This window comes from Lepus europaeus, chromosome 21, assembly GCF_033115175.1.
Source record: "Lepus europaeus isolate LE1 chromosome 21, mLepTim1.pri, whole genome shotgun sequence".
NCBI classification, from domain to species: Eukaryota; Metazoa; Chordata; class Mammalia; order Lagomorpha; family Leporidae; genus Lepus; species Lepus europaeus.
The window spans coordinates 3319910-3341191 of NC_084847.1; the positions used below are offsets into that span (position 1 = coordinate 3319910).

Consider the following 21282-nt stretch of genomic DNA (forward strand, 5'->3'; position numbering starts at 1 on the left):
GGCGCTGGATTCTGTCCCGGTTGCTCCTCTTCCAGGCCAGCTCTCTGCTATGGCCCGGGAAGGCAGTGGAGGATGGCCCAAGTGCTTGGGCCCTGCACCCACATGGGAGACTGGGAGAAGCGCCTGGCTCCTACCATCGGATCAGCGCGGTATGCCGGCTGCAGCGTGCCAGCCGCGGCAGCCATTGGAGGGTGAACCAATGGCAAAGGAAGACCTTTCTCTCTGTCTCTCTCTCTCTCACTGTCCACTCTGCCTGTCAAAAAAAAAAAAGAAAAAAAAGAAAGAAAGTTGAAACTTTTGCATAGCTTTTTCATAGTACAGTTCTTCATGAACTGAGGCACATTGACAGAAAGCGGATCAGAATTGCAGGTACCTGACACCCAAACCGGCACTCCATGTGGGTGCAGGCTTATCCCTGTGTGCCGGGACACCCACCCCACCTCGCTCCTCTCTGTAGTCATACAGTACTTGACGGTGTGGGTAGGACGTTGTGTCTGTGTGTTCATCGCTTGGTACGCGTTCGGGTTGTCTCTACTGTTTGGCTGTGCTTCTCCAGATGCTTGTGTGAATTCTGGTGTACTTGTGTTTATATTTCTCTTGGGTATGTACTAGGAGAGTGATTTCTGAGTCATATGGCAACTGGATAATTTGAACTTTTAAAAAATTGTTTAATTTGAAAGACACAGAGACAGATGACAGAGATCTTCCATTCGTTGGTTTACTCCCCAAATGCCTGCAACAGCTGGGGCTGGGTCAGGCCGAAGTGACACGCTAGGAGCTCCATCCAGGCCTCCCACGTGGATGACGGGGACCCAAGTACTTGAGCCACCACTTGGCTGTCTTCCAGGGTGTGCAGTAGCAGAAGTGGAGCTGGGAATTGAACCTCGGCACTGCAGCATGAAATGCCGGTGTCCCAAGTGGCATCTTGGCCACTGTGCCGGACACCTGCCCCGGGTGTCCAGCCTTGAGTGACTAGCTCTCCAAATGTTTACAACAACCAGGGCTGGGCCAGGCTGAAGCCAGAGTCTAGAACTGCTTCCTGGTCTCATGTGGGTGCAGGTGCCAGGCACTGGGGCCATCTTCCTCTGCTTTCCCAAGCACATTAGCAGGGAGCTGGATTGGAAGTGGAGCAGCCAGGAGTTGAACTGGTGCCCATATGGGATGCCTGCATTACAGGTGGTGGCTTCACCTGTGCCACATGCTGGCCCCATCTGTGTGTGTCTGTCTGTGTTTTTCTCAAAATATCCCTTTTTAATATTTATATATTTGAAAGGCAGAAATGCAGAGAAAGAAGGAGTAAGGGAGCTCTTCATCTCCTCACTCCCCAAGTGACCACAACAGCCAGGGTTGGGCCAGGCTGAAGCCAGGATCCAGGAGCTTCATCCAGGTCTCTCACGTGGGTGCAGGGGCCTAAGCACTTGGGCCGTCTTCCGCTACTTTCCCAGGCACATTAGCAGGGAGCTGGATTGGAAGTGGAGCAGCTGAGAATTGAACCGGCACCCATATGGGATATTGGCACTGCAGGCTGGGGCTTTATCCCACTGCGCTACAGCGCCAGCCCCCCCGTGTATATTTTTAAAGACTTGCTTATTTCAAAGGCAGAGCAAAAGAGAGAGAAATCTCCCCTCTAATGATTCACTCCCCAAATACCTTTCACAGCTGGGATTGGGTCAGGGCAAAACCAGGAGTCAGGAACTCCATCACATATCCCACGTGGGTGGCATGGGCCTAAGCACCTCAGCCATCATCTGCTGCTTCCCAGGAAGTTGTATCAGAGGCAGAATAGCTGGTTCTTGAGCCACACACTCTCATCTAAGATTCAGGCTTCCCAATTCTGTGGGTTAGCCTGTTGAGCCATAATGCCCATTCTTCTCATGTGATTTTTTTTTTTTTTTTTTTTTGACAGGCAGAGTGGACAGTGAGAGAGAGACAGAGAGAAAGGTCTTCTTTTTGCCGTTGGTTCACCCTCCAATGCCCGCCACGGTAGCGCGCTACGGCCGGCGCACCGCGCTGTTCCGATGGCAGGAGCCAGGTGATTCTCCTGGTCTCCCATGGGGTGCAGGACCCAAGGACTTGGGCCATCCTCCACTGCACTCCCTGGCCACAGCAGAGAGCTGGCCTGGAAGAGGGGCAACCGGGACAGGATCGGTGCCCCGACCGGGACTAGAACCCGGTGTGCTGGCGCCGCAAGGCGGAGGATTAGCCTAGTGAGCCGCGGCGCTGGCCTCATGTGATCTTGATGTTGCTTTTCCCTAGAGACTAAGGATATTGAGTATTTTTGCACATACTTGTGGGTCTTTGTGTGTCTTCTGTGAAGAAACACATATTCAGATCCTTTGCCTTTAAGAAAAAAAAAAAGACAAAACCAAAAGCAACAACCTCATTTGTTTGAAAGGCAGAACTACGGAGACGGAGAGAAAGGAGGGGGAGACAGAATTTTTTTTTTTCAAGATTTATTTATTTGAAAGTCAGAGTTACACTGAGAGAGGAGAGGGAGAGAGAGAGGTCTTCCATCCAATGGTTCACTCCCCAGTTGGCCACAACCACTGGAGCTGTGTTGATCCGAAGCCAGGAGCCAGGAGCTTCTTCTGGGTCTCCCACGCGGGTGCAGGGGCCCAAGGACTTGGGCCATCTTCTACTGCTTTCCCAGGCCATAGCAGAGAGCTGGATTGGAAGTGGAGCAGCTGGGACTAGAATCAGTGCCCATATGGGATGCCAGCGCTTCAGGCCAGGGCATTAACCCGGTGCGCCACAGCGCCAGCCCTGAGAGACAGAATTTTCCATCCACTAGTTCACTTCCCTAGATGGCTCCAATAGCTATGGGTAGGCCGGCCAAAGCCAGGAGCTAGTAACTCCATCCTGGTCTCCATGGGTGGCAGGGGCCTGAGTACACTGCCTTCCAGCACATTGGCATGAAGCTGGGTCAGAAGCAGAACGGTCAGGGCTTGAACTCCAGCACTGCCATACGAGATGCTGGCGTCACAAGATGCGGCTTAGCCCAGTGTGCCACAATGCTGGCCCCTATGAAAATAAAACTTTTTTTGTTGTTGTTAAGATTTGTTTATTTTATTTGAATGGCATAGGTAGAGAGGAGGAGAGAGAGATCTCCCATCCGCTGCTTTGCTCTCCAAATGGCCGCAATAGCCAGGTCTAGGCCAGCCTGAAGCCAGAAGCCAGGAGTTTCTTCTGGATTTCCCCTGTAGGTGCAGGGACCCAAGCACTTGGGTCATCCTCTGCGGTGAGCTGGATCAGAAGAGCAGCGGGGACTTGAACTGGCACCCATATGGGAGGCCACCGCCGCAAGCCATGACTTAACCCTCTACTTTATTATTATTTTTAAAGATTTATTTATTTTATTTGAAAGTCAGCTACACAGAGAGGAGAGGCAGAGAGAGAGAGAGGTCTTCCATCCAGTGGTTCACTCCCCAGTTGGCCACAACCACTGGAGCTGTGTTGATCCCAAGCCAGGAGCCAGGAGCTTCTTCCGGGACTCCCACGCAGGTGCAGGAGCCCAAGCACTTGGGCCATCTTCCACAGCTTTCCCAGGCCATAGCAGAGAGCTGGATCGGAAGTGGAGCAACCAGCACTCAAACCGGCGCCAGTACGAGATGCCAGCACTGCAGGCAGTGGCTTTACCTGCTATGCCACTGTGCCGGCCCCCGAATTTCAGTTCCTTTGAATCCTTCATTTGCACTGTGATTTCATTTTTGTTGGTGGGCGTGATGGTGCTCTCTTCACATAAGCCCCGTGTGTGGTGTCTGATAAGGAAGCTCTGAAGTTGCTGCAGTACAGATTTTTTTTTTTTTTTTAATCTATTTGAAAGGTAGAACTACAGAGAGGCAGAGAGAGAGAGAAAGGTCTTCCATCCTCTGGGTCACCCCCAAATGGTTACAATGGCTGGAGCTGCTTCAGTACTAAGCCAGGAGTCAGGAGTTTCTTCCTGGTCTCCCATGCTGGTACAGGGTCCCAAGGACTTGGGCCATCCTCCACTGCCTTCCCAGGCTACAGCAGAGAGCTGCATTGGAAATGGAACAGCTGGGTCTTAAACCTGTGCCCATATGGGATGCCAGCGCTGCAGGTGGCAGTCTTGCCCACTATGCCACAGTGCTGGCCCTATATATAAATTTTTAAAGATTTATTTATTTATTTGAAAATCAGAGTTAGAGGGGGAGAGACAGAAAGAGGTCTTCCCTCCTCTGATTTCTTCCCCAAATGTCCACAACGATCAGGGCTGGGCCAGGCTGAAGCCAGGAGCCTCCTCCAGGTTTTCTGTGTGGGTGCAGGGGCTCAAGCACAAGGGCCATCCTTTGCACTTTCCCAGGTACACCAGCAGGGAGCTGGACCGGAAGAGGAGTAGCCAGGACCTTAACTGGTCCCCATATGGGATGTCAGCATCACAGGAGGTAGTTCGGCTATGCCATAGTGCCAGCACCTGCAGTGCTAAATTATAAAGTGGCTACCTCATAGCCTTGGGTATACTGGTGTGTGTGTGTGTGTGTGTGTATTTAAAGACTTGTTTGTTTATTGGGGGTGGAGCTGTGGCCCAGTGGATTAAAGCCCCGGCTTCCAGTGCTGGCATCCCATGGAAGTGCTGGTCTGAGTCCCAGCTGCTCCACTTCGTTTCCAGCTCCCTGCTAATGCACCTGGGAAAGCATCAGAGGATGGCCCAAGGCCTTAGGCCCCTGCACCCATGTGGGAGACCTGGAAGAAACTCTTGGCTCCTGGCTTCAGATTGGCTTAGCTCCAGCTATTGTGGCCATTTGGGGAGTGAACCAGTGCATGGAAGACTAACGTTTCTCTCTGTCTCTCCCTCTCACTGTCTGTGATTTTACCTCTCAAATAAATTTATAAAATCTTGGCCGGCGCCGTGGCTCAACAGGCTAATCCTCCGCCTTGCGGCGCCAGCACACCGGGTTCTAGTCCCGGTCGGGGCACCGATCCTGTCCCGGTTGCCCCTCTTCCAGGCCAGCTCTCTGCTGTGGCCAGGGAGTGCAGTGGAGGATGGCCCAAGTCCTTGGGTCCTGCACCCCATGGGAGACCAGGAGAATCACCTGGCTCCTGCCATCGGAACAGCGCGGTGCGCCGGCCGTAGCGCACTACCGTGGTGGGCATTGGAGGGTGAACCAACGGCAAAAAGAAGACCTTTCTCTCTGTCTCTCTCTCACTGTCCACTCTGCCTGTCAAAAAAAAAAAAAAATAAAAAAAAAATTTATAAAATCTTTTATTTATTTATTTTATTTTTATTTTTTTGACAGGCAGAGTGGACAGTGAGAGAGAGAGAGACAGAGAGAAAGCTCTTCCTTTGTCGTTGGTTCACCCTCCAATGGCTGGCGCGCTCGGCCAGCACACCACGCTGATCCGATGGCAGGAGCCAGGTACCTATCCTGGTCTCCCATGCGGGTGCAGGGCCCAAGCACTTGGGCCATCCTCCACTGCACTCCCGGGCCACAGCAGAGAGCTGGCCTGGAAGGGGGGCAGCCGGGACAGAACCGGCGCCCCGACTGGGACTAGAACCTGGTGTGCCGGCGCCGCAAGGCGGAGGATTAGCCTAGTGAGCCGCAGCGCCGGCCCTATAAAATCTTTTAAAAAAAAAAGTTACACTGAGAGAGGAAGAGAAATCAAGATCTTCCATCCTCTGGTTTACTCTCCAAATGGTCCCAACAATTGGGCCTGGGCCAGGTTGAAGCCAGGAATCAAGAGCTTCCTTTCAATCTCCCACATGGGTGCAGGGGCCCAAACACGTGGGCCACCCCCCACTGCTTTCCCAGCTGCATGAGCAGGGAGCTGGATTGGAAATGGAGCAGCTGGGTCTTGGAACAGGTGCCCCTACAGGATGCCGTCTCGCAGGCAGTGCTTCCCCTGCTCTGCCCCAGTGCCTGCCCCAGTGTACTGATGTTAATAGTGTTTTAGACCTTAGCTGTGCCCTCTTCTCTTGTGCTCCCTGTTATGTTCTAGTACCAGTTAATGGTAAATGCTGCTGTGAGCCCCACCTTGCACTTTCAATCAATCAGTATTGCTTTACTTGGTCCCTGTTGCAGTACTGATGGTCAAACTGTGGGTTATTCATGTGCTCAGCATCTCAGAGCGGTGGATGATGCATTGGGGTCATCTGACCCTACCGTTAACCATGGCCATTTTCTTTTTTCTTTTTATTTATTTATTTGACAGGCAGAGTTAGACAGTGAGAGAGAGACAGAGTTATAGACAGAGAAAGACTGAGAGGGCCATTTTCATCTTTAAGATTCTGGTGATCCAAAGACTGGGAAGGTATCAGAGTAAACATGGCAGACACTTAAAAGGTACATAGCATATCTTGGTATAGTCAGGACTTTTTTTTTAAATTGTTAACATTTTTCATTTTTTTTAAACAGTTCATTTATTTGGAAGAAATAGAGAGGGAGAGACAGGAGACAGAAAGAGATCTATCTTCCATCCTCTGGTTCACTTCCCAGATGACCCCAATAACCAAGGCTGGGCCAGGCAAAAGCCAGCTTCATCTGGGTCTCCCCACTTGGTGGCAAGGGCCCAAGCACTCAGACCATTTTCTCTTCTTTCCCAGGCATGTTAGCAGAGAGCTAGATCAGAAGAGGAGCAGCTGGGATTCCAACTGTAGCTCATAATGGGTGCTAGTGTCACAAGCAGTAGCTTAACCCACTGTGCCACAATGCTAGCTCCTTTTTAAATATTTAAACCCATGTTTTAGGCTACTGTTGAGGCACAGGGAGTTAAGCCACCACTGATGACGGCAGCATCCCATGATCTGCTCTGATGCAGATCCCTGCTGATGTACCTGGGAAGATAGCGGGTGATGGCCCAAGTACTTGGACCCTGCCACCCGTGTGGGAAACCGGGGTGGAGTTCCCAGCTCCTGACTTTGGCCTGGTGCAGCCCCAGTTGTTACGGCCATTTGGGGAGAGAACCATTAGATGGAAGATCAGTCCCTCTGTCTCTCTCCCTCTCCTTCTCTTTTTTTCTGCCTTTTAAAGATAAAAGGAAGGAAGAAAGAAATCTTGGGGATCAGCATTTTGGCACAGCAGGTTAAGCTGCTGCCTGCGACCCTGGCATCCCATGAACAGCACTTCAAGTCTCAGCTGCTCCACTTCCAATCTGACTCCCCATTAATGCCTCTGAGAAAGCAGCAGAAGGTGGCCCAAGTGCTTGGACCCCTGCTACCCACATGGGAGAGCTGAGTGGAGTTCCAGGCTCCTGGCTTTTGTGGCCATTCGGAGAGTGAACCAGTAGATGGAAGAGCTCTCCCAGTCTCTTTGTAACTCTGCCTCTCAAATAAATAAATCTTTAACAAAGGGGGAGGGAATAGTCTGGTAATATGACACAGTGGAGTAAGCTGCCATCTGTAATTCCTTCGTCCCACATGAGTGCCAATTTGAGTCTTGGCTGTTCCACTTCCAATACAACTGCCCTACTGATGGCACCTGGGACAGCAGTGGAAAATGGCCCGAGTGATTGGGCCCCTGCACCCACCTGGGAGATCCAGATGGAGTTCCAAGCTCCTGGCTTCTTCCTGGCCCAACCCAGGTTGTTGCAACCAATTACAGAGTGAGCCTGTGGAGGGTCCGGTGCAGTGGCGTAGCGGGTAAAGCCGCCTGTAGTGCCAGCATCCCATATGGGCACCGATTCGAGTCCTGGCTGCTCCACTTCCCATCCAGCTCTCTGCCATGGCTTGGGAAAGCAGTGGAAGATGGCCTAAGTCCTTGGGACCCTGCACCCATGTGGGAGACCCGGAGGAGCTCCTGGCTCCTGGCTTTGGATCTGTACAGCTCCAGCTGTTGTGGCCAGTTGGGAATGAACCAGCCTCTCCTCTCTCTGTGTAACTGATTTCAAGTAAATAAATAAATCTTTAATAAAAAAAAAAAAGATCAAAGATACATCTGTCTGTGTGCCTTTCACATAAATAATCTTTTAAAAAAAGAAAAATTGATTTTTTTAAAAAAAACTTGTTTATTTTTTGAAAGGCAGAGTTAGATCTTCTATTTGCTGGTTCACTCCTCAGGTGGCTGCAATAACTGGGGCTAAGCCATGCTGAAGCCCAGAGACAGGAAGTTCATCCAGGTCTCCTACAGGGATGCAGGGGCCCAAGCATTTGGGCTGTCCTCTGTTGCTTTCTCAGGCACATTAGCAGGGAGCTGGATCGGAAGTGGAGCAGCTGGAATTTGAACCGGTGCCCATATGGGATGCCAGCATCACAGGGGACTACTTTACCTGCTACGTCACAATGCCAGCGCCCCAAAATAATTTATACAACAGAACCATTTACCTACTTGTACACCTTAACCCCTTTTTACATATGTTAGTGTTCCAGACATGCTGTTTGGTGACTTGTGTTTACAAAGGAGCCTGAAATCTACAGGTTTAGTTACTGCTGGTATAGCTATGGTTGGAAGAGATTTGTTGGAAAATGTCTATAGATAACAGATATGAAGAAAGTTTTCATTTTAAAGTCTTAAATCTTGTTTTAAGAATTGCTACTAGGGGCTGGCACCATGGTATATCAGGTAAAGCCACCCCCTGCAGCGCTGGCATCTCTTAAGGCACTGGTTCTAGTCCCAGCTGCTCCACTTCTGATCCAGCTCTCGCTGTAGCCTTGGAAAGCAGTAGAAGATGGTCCAAGTCCTTGGGCCTCTGCACCCAAGTGGGAGTCCCAGAAGAAGCTCCTAGTTCTTATCTTTGGATCGGCCCAACTCCAGCCATTGTGGCCATTTGGAGGTGAAACAGCAGATGGAAAACTTTCTCTCTCTCTCTCTCTCAAACTCTGCCTTTCAAATAAATAAATGAATCTTAGCCTGCGCCGCGGCTCAATAGGCTAATCCTCTGCCTTGCGGCGCCGGCACACCGGGTTCTAGTCCCGGTCGGGGTGCCAGATTCTGTGCCAGTTGCCCCTCTTCCAGGCCAGCTCTCTGCTGTGGCCAGGGAGTGCAATGGAGGATGGCCCAGGTGCTTGGGCCCTGCACCCCATGGGAGACCAGGAGAAGCACCTGGCTCCTGCCTTCGGATCAGCGAGGTGTGCCGGCTTCAGCGCGCTGGCCGCAGCGACCATTGGAGGGTGAACCAACGGCAAAAGGAAGACCTTTCTCTCTGTCTCTCTCTCTCACTGTCACTCTGCCTGTCAAAAAAGAAAAAAAAAAAAAAAAGAGAGAGAGAGAGAGAAAGAGAGAAATGAATGAATCTTTAAAAAAAATTGCTACTAATTGCTAAATCCTAAAAGACAGGTGTTATAAAGGAGTCATAATTATGACTGGCATTTGGGGTTCTATTTAGTAATCATCTTGTGTTCACAGTACTTTACCGTTTTTATCTTTAGCTTGCCAAGAAATATCACCCTGACACGAATAAGGATGACCCCAAAGCCAAGGAGAAGTTCTCCCAGCTGGCGGAAGCCTATGAGGTATTGTGTCTGCTGTGTGCAGGGCTTCCAGCTGTGTGTGACTCAGCTTGCTGTGCTGTGCAGGGCTCTGGGCAGCTCATCGTGAAGACCTGGTCCCTGCGCCATGACACCTTGTTAAAGACGACTCCCAGGTGCCGTGCTAGCTGTGCTGACTTGGAATCTCATCAAGAACTGGGCTCAGTGCTCTGGGAACAGAGCTGCCATGTCAGTCAGTCATGGCCAGGTTTGGGGATTTCCAGTTTAATTAATTAATTCAGCCCTTTTTTGTGGCCGTTGAAAAAGTGGGAGACTCATTCCTCTGGAAGATTGTGAAGTATAACCAGAGGGCAAGGCATATGTCTGTGAAGCAACTGTCAGTTCTGGAGTTGTCTGGGCCATCAGGAAAGGGGACCGTCTTCCTAGACGTGGACCATCCTGGAGGGGTCTGGGACGCGTAGGAGATCATGTCGCCACAGGAATACGCAGATCCAAGAACAGCTTCATTAAATATTTACCAAATGAGTGTCTCTAACCCTGTCAGCTCATCTAATGAAAGATATATCTTGTAGTGTAATTTAAAAATATTACTGTTTTTTGATAGTAACTCAAACTAGTTGATTAGAAAAAGAATTTTATAATGTGTTTTCTATGGATAACATGATTGAGAGGTTTTTTTTAGTTTGTTTTTTAAACATTTGTTCAAGGGGCTGGAGCTATGGTGTAGCAGGTAAAACAGCCAACTGCAATGCTGGCATCCCAAATGGGCACTGGTTTGAATCCCAGCTGCTCCACTCTGATCCAGCTCCTTGCTAATGTGCCTGGGAAAGCAGCGAGGATGAGCCAAGTTGTTGGACCCCTGCACCCACGTGGGAGACCCAGAGGAAGCTCCTGGCTTCAGCTCAGCTCAGCTCCAGCCTTTGTGGCCATTTGGGGAGTGAACCAGTGGACAGAAGACCTGCCTGTAACTTGCCTTTCAAATAAGTAATCTTAAAATTTTTTTTTATTTGAAAGGTAGAGTTAAAGAGAGGGAGAGACAGCGAGAGCTTCCTCTGGTTTACTCCCCAAATGGCTGCAACAGCCAGGGCTGGGCCGAGCCAAAACCAGGAATCTGGAACTCCATCCAGGACTTCCATGTGGGTGCGGGGGCCCAGGACTTGGGCCCTCTTTTGCTGCTTTCCCAGGCACATTATCAGGGATCAGAAGTGGAGCAGCCAGGACTCAAACCAGTGCCCACATGGTATGCCTGCTTTGCAGGGATGTCTTACCCACTGTGCCACAGTGCCAGCCCCAAGATTGAGTTTTTAAAGAGCTAGGAGTCATCAACTCTAATGAAGCTATTTTAGTGCGTGGTTTCTGGTTCCGCTTATTTTCTCTGTGGTGGCACGAACCCTGGAGGGTCCTAGTCCAGCTTCTTGCCAACGTCAGACTCCGAGAGGGACATCAATGAAAGGACAGAGGAACCTAGAGCAGCAGTTCCTCACCAAGGGCTAGAACCAGGAAATAAAAGCCACAGGAAGTCCCGCCTCCTGCCTTCCTCCTCTTCTCTGCCACCCTTCATTCTTTGCATCTTAACTAAGTGCCCTAAAAAGTAGCTGGGCCCTGAGTACTTTCTTTGCCTGGTCTCTCAGTTTCTATTCCATTCTAAGTAGACGTGTCTTTTTCCTTGGAGGAGGAACATTTCTGTGATCTCCAGGACGGTGCCCCCCCACTTTTTTTTAAGATTTGTTTATTTGAAAGATTGACACAGAGACAGACAGAAATCTTGATCTGCTGATTCACTCCTGAGATGCCCACAACAGCTGGGGCTGGGTCATGTCAAAGCTAGGAGCTCCATCAAAGTCTCCTATGTGGGTGGCAAGGACTCAAGTACTTGAGCCATCTTCTGCTGCATCCCAGGTGCGTGAGCAGGAAGCTGGGTCAGAAGCAGAGTAATCGAGACTTGAACTAGGCCTTTTGATGTAGGATGTGGGGATTTTAAGCATTGGCTTAACCCACTGTGCCACAACATTTGCCCTGGGCCATGTCTTTTTAATTAAAAAGAAAAAAAAATATGGGGCTAGCACTGTGCTGTAGCAGTTAAAGCCACTGCCTGCAGTGCCGGCATCCCATTTGAGTCCTGGCTGCTCTACTTCCGATCCAGCTCTCTGCTGTGATCTGGGAAAGCTTAGAAGATGGCCCAAATGGTTGGGCCCCCGCACCCACATGGGAGACCAGGAAGAAACTCCTGGCTCCTGCCTTCAGATCAGCACGGTGCGCCAGCCGCAGCGGCCATTGAGGGGTGAACCAACGGAAAAGGAAGACCTTTCTCTCTCTCTCTCTCTCTCTCACTCACTGTCCACTCTGCCTGTCAAAAAACAAACAAACAAACAAAAAAACAAAAACAAACAAACAAAAAAGCAACAAGCATAGGAGATGCAGAATGAATTCTCGCATAGCTCCCCAGCAGGCAGTACAGCTGTCCGAGAAGTGAAGTGAAACGTGAATCTGAGGAGTCCAGGATGCCCCTGAGGTTGTGTGACGATTAACACAAGCACTTCCCCGCAGGGAGACCCCTGGGAGTTTTCATGAGACTTTTCCCATTTCTTGAGGCCCCGTGCTCAGTTTGATGCAGTTACCTCTCTCTCCCGATGTCACAGTCCCAGCCCAGCTCAGAGAATGTTCTTGGGCCCTGGGCAGCTCCGTAAACATTGTGATTGCCTTGCCTGGTGTGAAGCCCCAGGAATGCCTTATGGCTCTGCCTTCCATCCTTGCAGGTGTTGAGTGACGAGGTGAAGAGGAAGCAGTACGATGCCTATGGATCTGCTGGGTTTGATCCGGGGGCCAGCAGCTCTGGGCAGAGCTACTGGAGAGGCGGCCCCACTGTTGACCCTGAGGAGCTGTTCAGGAAGATCTTCGGGGAGTTCTCCTCATCTTCATTTGGAGATTTCCAGGGCGTGTTCGATCAGCCTCAGGAAGTAAGTTCCTTGTTTCAGGCTAAGTGTGCCACAGAGATTTTCATCAGTTTCGATTTCTCAGCAGAGCAGCTTGAGTGCAGTGATCTGGAGGCAGCCATTTTGATGGAGAACTATTCTAGTAATAGAAAAATCCTGTGGCTAATGAGCACGTCCATCCCGACCTAAATCTTAGTTGCTTATCAAGCAGGCTCATTCGTCATTTCCCCTCCTCTTCAACTCCCAGCAATGTCTCCTCCAGACATAAACATGGAAGACAGTGGATTGGCAGAATAACATGGCAGGCTCGAGGTAAAACACATCCTAATTATGGACTTAGAGTCTCACGTGCTGCTTGCTTAAGCAACTAAGATGAAGGTCAGCCTGCCCTTCCTTCCATGGCAGGGTACCGCTGTGCTTACTGCAGTGCCAAGGATGACGGGCAGGCTGTGCTTTGGTTTTTCAGTACATCATGGAGTTGACATTCAATCAGGCGGCCAAGGGCGTCAACAAGGAGTTCACTGTGAACATCATGGATACCTGTGAGCGCTGTGACGGCAAGGGGAACGAGCCCGGCACCAAGGTGCAGCACTGCCATTACTGCGGCGGCTCCGGCATGGTAAGGCCTCCCACCTCGCCCCCACCCACACTGCCTTCGTCTGTGCTCCTCTGCAATTTATTCAGGCTCTGCCGTGGCTTTGAGAGTTCAAGAATTCTGCCTAGAACTTGCGTTTTTCCAGGAGTGCTCTGCTCAGTAGTATGGATTGAGCAAGGAAACGGCTGTCTTTTCTGTAAATGCACCTGAGGGTGCTCATACTTTGGTTGAAAGGGGGAAGACTGAGATTGATGAATTAATTGAGTTTTTAGGATTTATATATTTATTTGAAAGGCAGAGTTATAGAGAGGCAGAGGCAGAGAGAGATTCTCCCATCTGCTGGTTCACTCTGGCTGCAACGGCTGGAGCTGAGCCAATGTGAAACCTGGAGCCAGCAGCTTCTTCTGGGTCTCCCATGTGGGTGTGGGGGGCCCAACCATTTGGGCCATCTTCTATGCTTTCCCAGACCATAGAACAGGTCCAAGCTCTTGGGCCATCTTTTTTTTTTTTTTTTTTTTTAATATATATTTATTAGAGAGCCAGAGAGAGAGAGAGAGAGGTCTTCCATCCGCTGGTTCACTCCCCAGGTGGCCGCAACAGCCAGAGCTGAGCTGATCTGAAGCCAGGAGCTTCTTCCAAGTTTCCCACATGGGTGCAGGGACCCAAGCATTTGGGCCATCTTTCACTGCTTTCCCAGGCCACAGCAGAGAGCTGGATTTCCAGGAAAGCAGTGGAAGATGGCTTCATCTACCTGAGTCCCTGCCACCCATGTGGGAGACCAAGATGGGGTTCCTGGATTCTGGCTTCAGCCTGGCCCAATCCTGGCTGTTAAGCCATTTGAATAGCAAACCAGCGAATGGAAGACCTTTCTGTCTCCTTCTTCCCTGTCTTGTCGCTTTACCTTTCCAATAAACAACAAATCAATCTTTTTTTTTTTAAAGTCCCTCATTCTTTAGATCCAGATTCATTAGTTTTTCCCATGTTCCCTTGGTTTGTTCTCTGTGGTGCACTTGTTCCCTCCCCATGTGTCTGTGTGTTTTGCATACACCCTTCCCTCGTCTTTGATAGTAAATTACTTACCCTATGTCTCTGTTCCTAAGTACTTCAGTGGATAGTTCCTAAGAACAATGTAACCATACATTATGTCTTCCTATTTTTTCACTTTTCTCTATGTCTTTTTTCCCCATGGTCCAGGATTCTTTTTTAATTTTAAAAGATTTTATTTATTTATTTGAAAGGCAGTGTTACAGAGGGACAGAAAGAAAGGTCTTCCATCTGCTGGTTCACTCCCCAAATGGCTGCAACAGCTAGAGCTGGGCTGATCCGAAGCCAGGAGCTTCCTCAGGGTCTCCCACATGGGTATAGGGGCCCAAGGACTTGGACATCTTCCACTGCTTTCCCAGGACATAAGCAGAGAGCTGGATCAGAAGTGGAACAGCCAGGACATGAGCCAGCATCCATATGGGACGCCGGTGCCGCAGGCAGAGGCTTAGCCTATTGCGCCACAGCACTGGCCTGTGGTCCAGATTCCTATCTGGTATTGTGTGTAGCATTTGTCTATCACATCTTTGTAATCTCCTTTAATCTGGAACTGTTTTCTTGCCTTTTTTTTCCTTTATGACCTTCACATTTTGGCAGATTACAGGTCAGTTTTATAGAATGTCATTTGTCTTGGTTTTTTTTGAAATAAATCATTTTTGGCAGGTCACCATGTAAGGGATGTTGTGTCCTTTTCAGTAGATTGTGTCAGTTTGTCCCATTTTTGATATTGATATTACATGTGATTATGATTAAACTAGTAGGCCGGTGCGGTGGCTCACTAGGCTAATCCTCCACCTGCAGTGCTGGCACTCCGGGTTCTAGTCTGGTTGGGGTGCCGGTTCTATCCCGGTTGCTCCTCTTCCAGTCCAGCTCTCTGCTGTGGCCAGGGAAGGCAGTGGAGGATGGCCCAAGTGCTTGGGCCCTGCACCTGCATGGGAGACCAGGAGGGAGCACCTGGCTCCTGGCTTCGGATCGGCACAGCGCATCAGCTGTGGTGGCCATTTGGGGGGTGAACCAACGGAAAGAAGACCTTTCTCTCTGTCTCTCTCACTGTCTAACTCTGTAAAAAAAAAAAAAAAAGATTAAACTAGTGGCCATCAGGTTTCTTTGCTGTGTGCTGTTCTTTTTGAAATTATTTTTTTTAAAGATTTACTTATTTATTTGCAAGTCATAGTTACACAGAGAGAGAAGGAGAGGCAGGGAGATAGAGAGAGAGAGAGAGGTCTTCCATCCACTGGTTCACTCCCCTAGATGACCGCAATAGCTAGTGCTGTGCCGATCCGGAGCCAGGAGCTTCTTCTGGTTCTCCCACGCAGGTGCAGGGGCCCAAGGACATGGGCCATCTTCTACTGCTATTCCAGGCCATAGCAGAGAGCTGGATCAGAAGAGGAGCAGCCAGGACTAGAACCAGTGCCCATATGGGTATATCCAAAAGAACTGTAAGCAGGGCCTCAAAGATGCTAAGACTGACATGTACAAGTTTGGCAGCAGGTATCACACAGGAACTAACAGTATTTCAGGGGCTGGCACTGTGGTACAGTGGGTTGAAGCCCTGGCCAGTGTACCAGAGAGGCAGCCCCTGAAATATTGAGTTAGTTACTGTGCAATACCTGAGACCCTGTAAGTGTTCTGTTCCTTGCCAGACTTGTACATGTCAGTCTTAGCGTCCACTGACCTTAAATTACAGACTACCGTGATAGTTGCAAAATGGTGTTTTCTAATTCCCACATTTTGTCTACACCTGTTACTGGCATGCTGTTGAACTTGGTGAAATGAATAAACACAAACCTCTTTGAGGCCCTGCTTACAGTGCTTTTGGATATACCCAGAGTGGGATTACTGGAGGATGTGGTAATTCTGTTGTTAATTCTTTGGAAGCTGCTGCACTATTTTCTACATGACTATATGTTGTATATTCCCACTAACAGTGATCATAGGTACCAGTTTCTCTACCATCCGATACTTGGCTATTTTCTGTTTATGTGTTTGTTTACAGTAACCATCCTAGTGGCTATGAAATAGTATCTCATTTTTTTAAATTTAAGATTTACTTATTTGTTTGAAAGGCAGAGTGACAGAGGGAGGGAAAGGCAGAGAGATGTCTCCATGATTGGTGCATTCCCCAGATCCCCATAGTAGTTAGGGCTAGGCCAGCCAAAGCCAGGCCAGGAACTCCATCCAGGTCTCCCACCTGGGTGCTGCCACCCACGTACTTGGGCGATCAATGCTGCCTCCCAGGGTGCTTATTAGCAGAAAGCTGGCATCAAAAGCAGAGCCAAGACTTGAACCCAGGCACTGTCATGCAGGATGGGGCTTCCCAAGTGGCATCTTAACTGCTGAGTGAAACGCCTGGCCCTGTAAACATTATTTTTGCTGAACAATAGTCCCCTGATGGATACAGTGGAAATTAGGTAACTATAAATACTCCTGTTATTAAAAGGACCAATTTTCCACCTTCTGAGAAAGTGAAGTTGTGCTGTGTTCCTTTAGGGAGCACTCTTAGAAGAGATGAGGATTCCTCTGGCTACAATTTTGAGAGGCTAGTTGCTGCCACTTGTTACATACTATTGATGGCTCCCATTCCTATTGTTTCCAAGGCTCTGAATTGCTGTGACTTCTTTTAACTGTTTATGCAGTGGACTTTATTTATTTATTTATTTATTTGAGAGGTAGAGTTATAGACAGTGAGAGGGAGAGACAGAGAGAAAGGTCTTCTTTCCGTTGCTTCACTCCCCTAATGGCTGCAACAGCTGAAGCTGTGCTGATCCAAAGCCAGGAACTTCTTCCTGGTCTCCCATGCGGGTGCAGGGCCCAAGCACTTGGGCCATCCTCCACTGCCTTCCCAGGCCACAGCAGAGAGCTGGACTGGAAGAGGAGCAACTGGGACAGAATCTGGGACAGAATCTGGAACCTGGGGTACCGGTGCCGCAGGCGGAGGATTAGGCTAGTGAGCCGCGGCACCAGCCAACTTTTTTTTTCTAAAAGGTTTATTTATTTATTTGAAACAGTTACAGAGAGGGGTCTTTATCCTCTGGTTCCTTCCCCAAGGGCAGTTGCATCCAGGGCTGAGCCAGACTGAAGCTGGGAGCCTGGTACTTCATCTGGGTCTTCTGTGTTGGCTGGCAGGGGCCCAGCACTTGGGCCATCTTCTGCTGCTTTTCTTAGGCCATTATCAGGGAACTGGCTCAGAAGTGGAGCTGCTGGGACACAAACCAGTGCCTGCATGATATGCTGACGCTGCAGAGGGAAGCTTAACTCACTACACCACAATGCTGGCCTGATAACATTTTTTATATATCTCTATTTTTTGATTGCCACATCAAGCATGTATTGATAATTTACAAAAAATTTAGGAAAATTAAACAGATACACATTTCTAGATAACAAGGGTTGATGGGAGTGGCCGCAAATTATAAGGACCTGCCAGCTGTGGGAAGGACTAGGGAATGAGGGCTTTTGGCTGGAGGAGGAGGGGCCATTACATAGGAGATAACAGAGCAGCTGGTTCCTGAGGATTAGTGGTGGGGTACGGGGTGAACTCTGTTAGCGTTGTCAGCTTTAGTGTGGACCCTGCGCTCTAACCCTGCAGAGTCTGTTGTCCCGTTGTCGTGGTCATGTCTGTTTTCAGCAGAGCAGTCCCTGCCCAGGGGGTTTCTGAACCGTGGCTCAGGAAGGACACTCAGGATCTTGGGAGCTGGTGGGCAGGAGGTGGGGTGCAGCGCTGCTAGAAGAGCTGCTTCCATCACTGTTTAGGGGGTGCTTGTCTGAGGGGCTGTGGCACTGAGCCTAGCTCTTTCTCCCCTGTGGCCCCGAGGACACAGGACAGCTCTTCCTGTCCTGGAGTGGCAGCCACAGCAGCTAGCACTGCAGCTCCAGGGGATGCCCCTGTTCTCACTTCTTTTCTTGTCCTGTTTTCCCAGCCATTGTTTCAGTGAGCTAGTATGGTCAGCTCCAGGGATGTGCAGTACTCACACCCAGAGACAGTATCTCTCTTTTTGGTCTTGTATAGTAAACCTGGTGACCTGGAGTTCAGAAGTCGGTGTGTTCTAGAAGGTCAGATCATCTGTGTTCTCGTGCAACAGCCTTTAATGAAACATGGTCCCGGAGCCACAGCCGTGGTTTCCCTGCATCCTTACCATGTTTCTTCTCCTTTTTGTCAGGAAACCATCAACACGGGTCCTTTTGTGATGCGCTCCACGTGTCGGAGATGCAGTGGCCGTGGCTCTATCATCACGACTCCCTGTGTGGTCTGCAGGGGAGCGGGACAAGCCAAGCAGAAGAAGCGAGTGGTGATCCCGGTGCCTGCAGGTGGGCTTCCTGGCAGGGGCTTGGACAGGGTTGAGGCTGCTGCCCTATGTGATTTGGTTGTTGACAGAAACTCTGGTTGAGATCCTGGAGCTCTGGGCTGGGGCGGGGACTAGAATCTCCTTGAATCTCTGTTGGGAAGAAGAGCCCTGATAGGCTCACCCTGACCTGCTGGTGAGGGAGCAGCTCCCACCCACAGTTTCCCCTCTCCCAGCCCCTCAGTCTTTACTCAGTGAGACAGCCTTGTCCCCACCACCTCTGGGGCTGCCTGTGACTGCTCTCTCTGACCTGCCCTCATTCCAGGGCAGGGGTCTTCCCATAGGCAGCATGACCTGTCAGCCACTGTTGAAGACCCTCCAGGGATGCTGAAACTCCTGCCCGATTCTCTATCATTAGACTCCCCATTGTTGCCCACCGTACATCCTTCCTGGCTGTAGTTCACTGAAGAAGCCACGCTGATTCCCAGCAGCCTCTTCTTGTGCCCCACCTTCCACCTCTGTTCATCTAGGAATATGGCTGTTTGGACTCAATCATGACTTTATGTTGCTGTTTAATGCCTGTCTCCCTACTGGACTAGACTCCCTTAGGTGTGCACAGACCAGGCACAAGACACTCACTTAGTCAACTTGACTGAATGTCTTGGGGGTACTCGTGTTCAGGTTCAGTTATCCCATGCTGTGCCATTGGGAGGTTACCTTGGTTCCATCTTGGGTAATTCATTGTTCTTCATAAAAAAGCAGTAGTACTGAGCGAGGAATCCTGTGGGTGGTGCGTGGATCCCTGGTGCAAAGTGCTGTAGAACACCTCCCATAATTGTTCTCTTCTGAATGTTCTTCTAGGAGTCGAGGATGGTCAGACTGTGAGAATGCCTGTGGGAAAAAGAGAAATTTTCGTCACGTTCAGGGTAGGTGTTCTGTCCACACAGCTCCTGTTGGGCCCTTGCTCTCGCGGGGCGGGTGCAGCTGAGCCTGCCTGTTGGTGTGAGTGAGGTTGGAGTGCCGTGGAGCTCTTCTTGCTGGCTTCACCTCTACAGGGAAGAGTAGCCACCTTGACATGGCTTTTAGCCTTCATTTCATCAGTTTTGTCCCTGCTATGGGAAAAATATCAGAAGACAAACCATGGATTTCTGAGGTAATGGGGACATTAAAGAAGGTAATACCTTCTATCTGTAGTCATGCACCTGGATGTATACCTGAGAAAGACCCAGCTGTGTCTAGTAGGCTGTGGTGTAAGGGTGTGCATGAAGGCCCTGTTGGTTAGAGCAGGATGCTGACAGCTGCCTGCTGTGCTTATCAAGAATGGCTCGGAAAACTGCTGTAGTCACAGAGAAGTGCAGAGCAGTCAGAAGGAAAGAACTAGAACCACAGGTGTGAACCCAGCGTCGGTTACAGATGCCAAGGGAAGGACAGCAGGTCCGGGAGGCCCTGGAGCAGAGGAACCCTCCGCGTAGAGTTTAGAGCATGTGGCGTGATGTTACATGGAAGTACGTAGTGACATGCTTGTAGCCATGATGAATCCCAAATTCAGGATCATGACTAACTGAGGAGAGTAGTGGGGTTTCAGCTGCATTTGTAATATTTTCTTACCTGAGCTGGGTGTTAGGCGCACCGTTTACTTAGCTTTTCTGTATTCATGAGATCTTTTGAAATTTAAAACAAAGGTAATGGGGCTGGCACTGTGGCATATCAGGTAAAGCCACCACCTGCTGGCATCCCATATGGGCACCCATTCAATTCCCAGCTGCTCCACTTCTGATTCAGCTCTCTGTCACGGCCTGGGAAAGCAGTGGAAGATGGCCCAAGTCCTTGGGCCCCTGCACCAGTGTGGGAAGACCCAGAGGAAGCTCCTGGCTTCGGATCGGCCCAGCTCCATCCATTGTAGCCTTTTGAGGAGTGAACCAGCAGATGGTTCACTGCCTCTCTAAAAAATAAATCTGTAACAAACAGTGTGAAAGGTGAATCTTTTTTTTTTTTAAAGATTTATTTATTTATTTGAAAGTCAGAGTTACAAAGAGAGAGAGAGAGAGGGGTCTTCTGTCCACTGGTTCACTCCCCAATTGGCCACAATGGCCGGAGCTGCACCGATTGGAAGCTGGGAGCTTCTTCCGGGTCTCCCACATGGGTGCAGGGACCCAAGGAGTTGGGCCATCTTCTGCTGTTTTCCCAGGCCATAGAAGAGAGTTGGATTGGAAGTGGAGCAGCTGGGACTTGAACCGGCGCCTTTATGGGAAGCCGGCACTGCAGGTGTTGGCTTTACCAGCTATGCCACAGTGCTGGCCCCGAAAGGTGAATCTTCTGAACTGAAGAATCAAAGGTGAAGGCGGGGTGGGCATTTAGCCTAGTGATGAAGATGTTCACGTCCCACATCGGCATACCTGTGTTTGATGCCCTGCGCTGGCTCCTGACTCCAGCTTTCTGCTGGTGCAGACCCTGAAGGCCAGTGGTGGCTCCGGTAGTTGGGTCCTGCACACATGTGGGAGACCTGGTCTGCCTTCTTAGCTTTCGTTGCTCAGCCCTAGCAGTTGCAGGCCTTTGGGGAATGAATCAGCAGGTGGGAGCTTCTCTAATAAATAAAAAAATTTTTTTCTTTTGACAGGTAGAGTTGTAGACAGTGAGAGAGAGACAGAAAGAAAGAGAAAGGTCTTCCTTCCATTGGTTCGCTCCCCAAATAGCCACCACGGCTGGTGCTGCGCTGATCCGAAGTCAGGAGCCATCTTTTGCTGCTTCTTCCTGGTCTCCCATGCAGGTGCAGGAGCCTAAGCACTCGGGCTATCCTCCACTGCCTTCCCGGGCCACAGCAGAGAGCTGGACTGGAGGAGGAGCAACTGGGACTAGAACCCGGTGCTCATATGGGATGGCAGCACCGCAGGCGGAGGATTAACCAAGTGAGCCATAGCGCCGGCCTTATAATTTAAAATTTTTTAATAGAATGTAAAAAAACTAGAAGCAGTCTACAATAAAAGTTCAGTAGAGAATTCAAGTTCTTTTCTCATTTAAAATTTTTTTTAAATTTCAGGACTGGCATTGTGT

General features: G+C 49.9%; 1 protein-coding gene across 2 annotated transcripts in view; it reads left to right on the forward strand.

Annotated features, from left to right (window-relative positions):
• The window catches only part of DNAJA3 (DnaJ heat shock protein family (Hsp40) member A3), a 36162-nt gene that overhangs the window by 7427 nt on the left and 7453 nt on the right, over nt 1-21282 (forward strand). For both annotated transcript variants that reach the window (XM_062179850.1, XM_062179851.1), the window contains exons 3-7: nt 9320-9403; nt 12136-12336; nt 12779-12931; nt 18109-18256; nt 19093-19157. In XM_062179850.1, coding sequence (XP_062035834.1) covers nt 9320-9403; nt 12136-12336; nt 12779-12931; nt 18109-18256; nt 19093-19157 — 651 coding nt within the window. The remainder of the gene's footprint in view (nt 1-9319; nt 9404-12135; nt 12337-12778; nt 12932-18108; nt 18257-19092; nt 19158-21282) is intronic.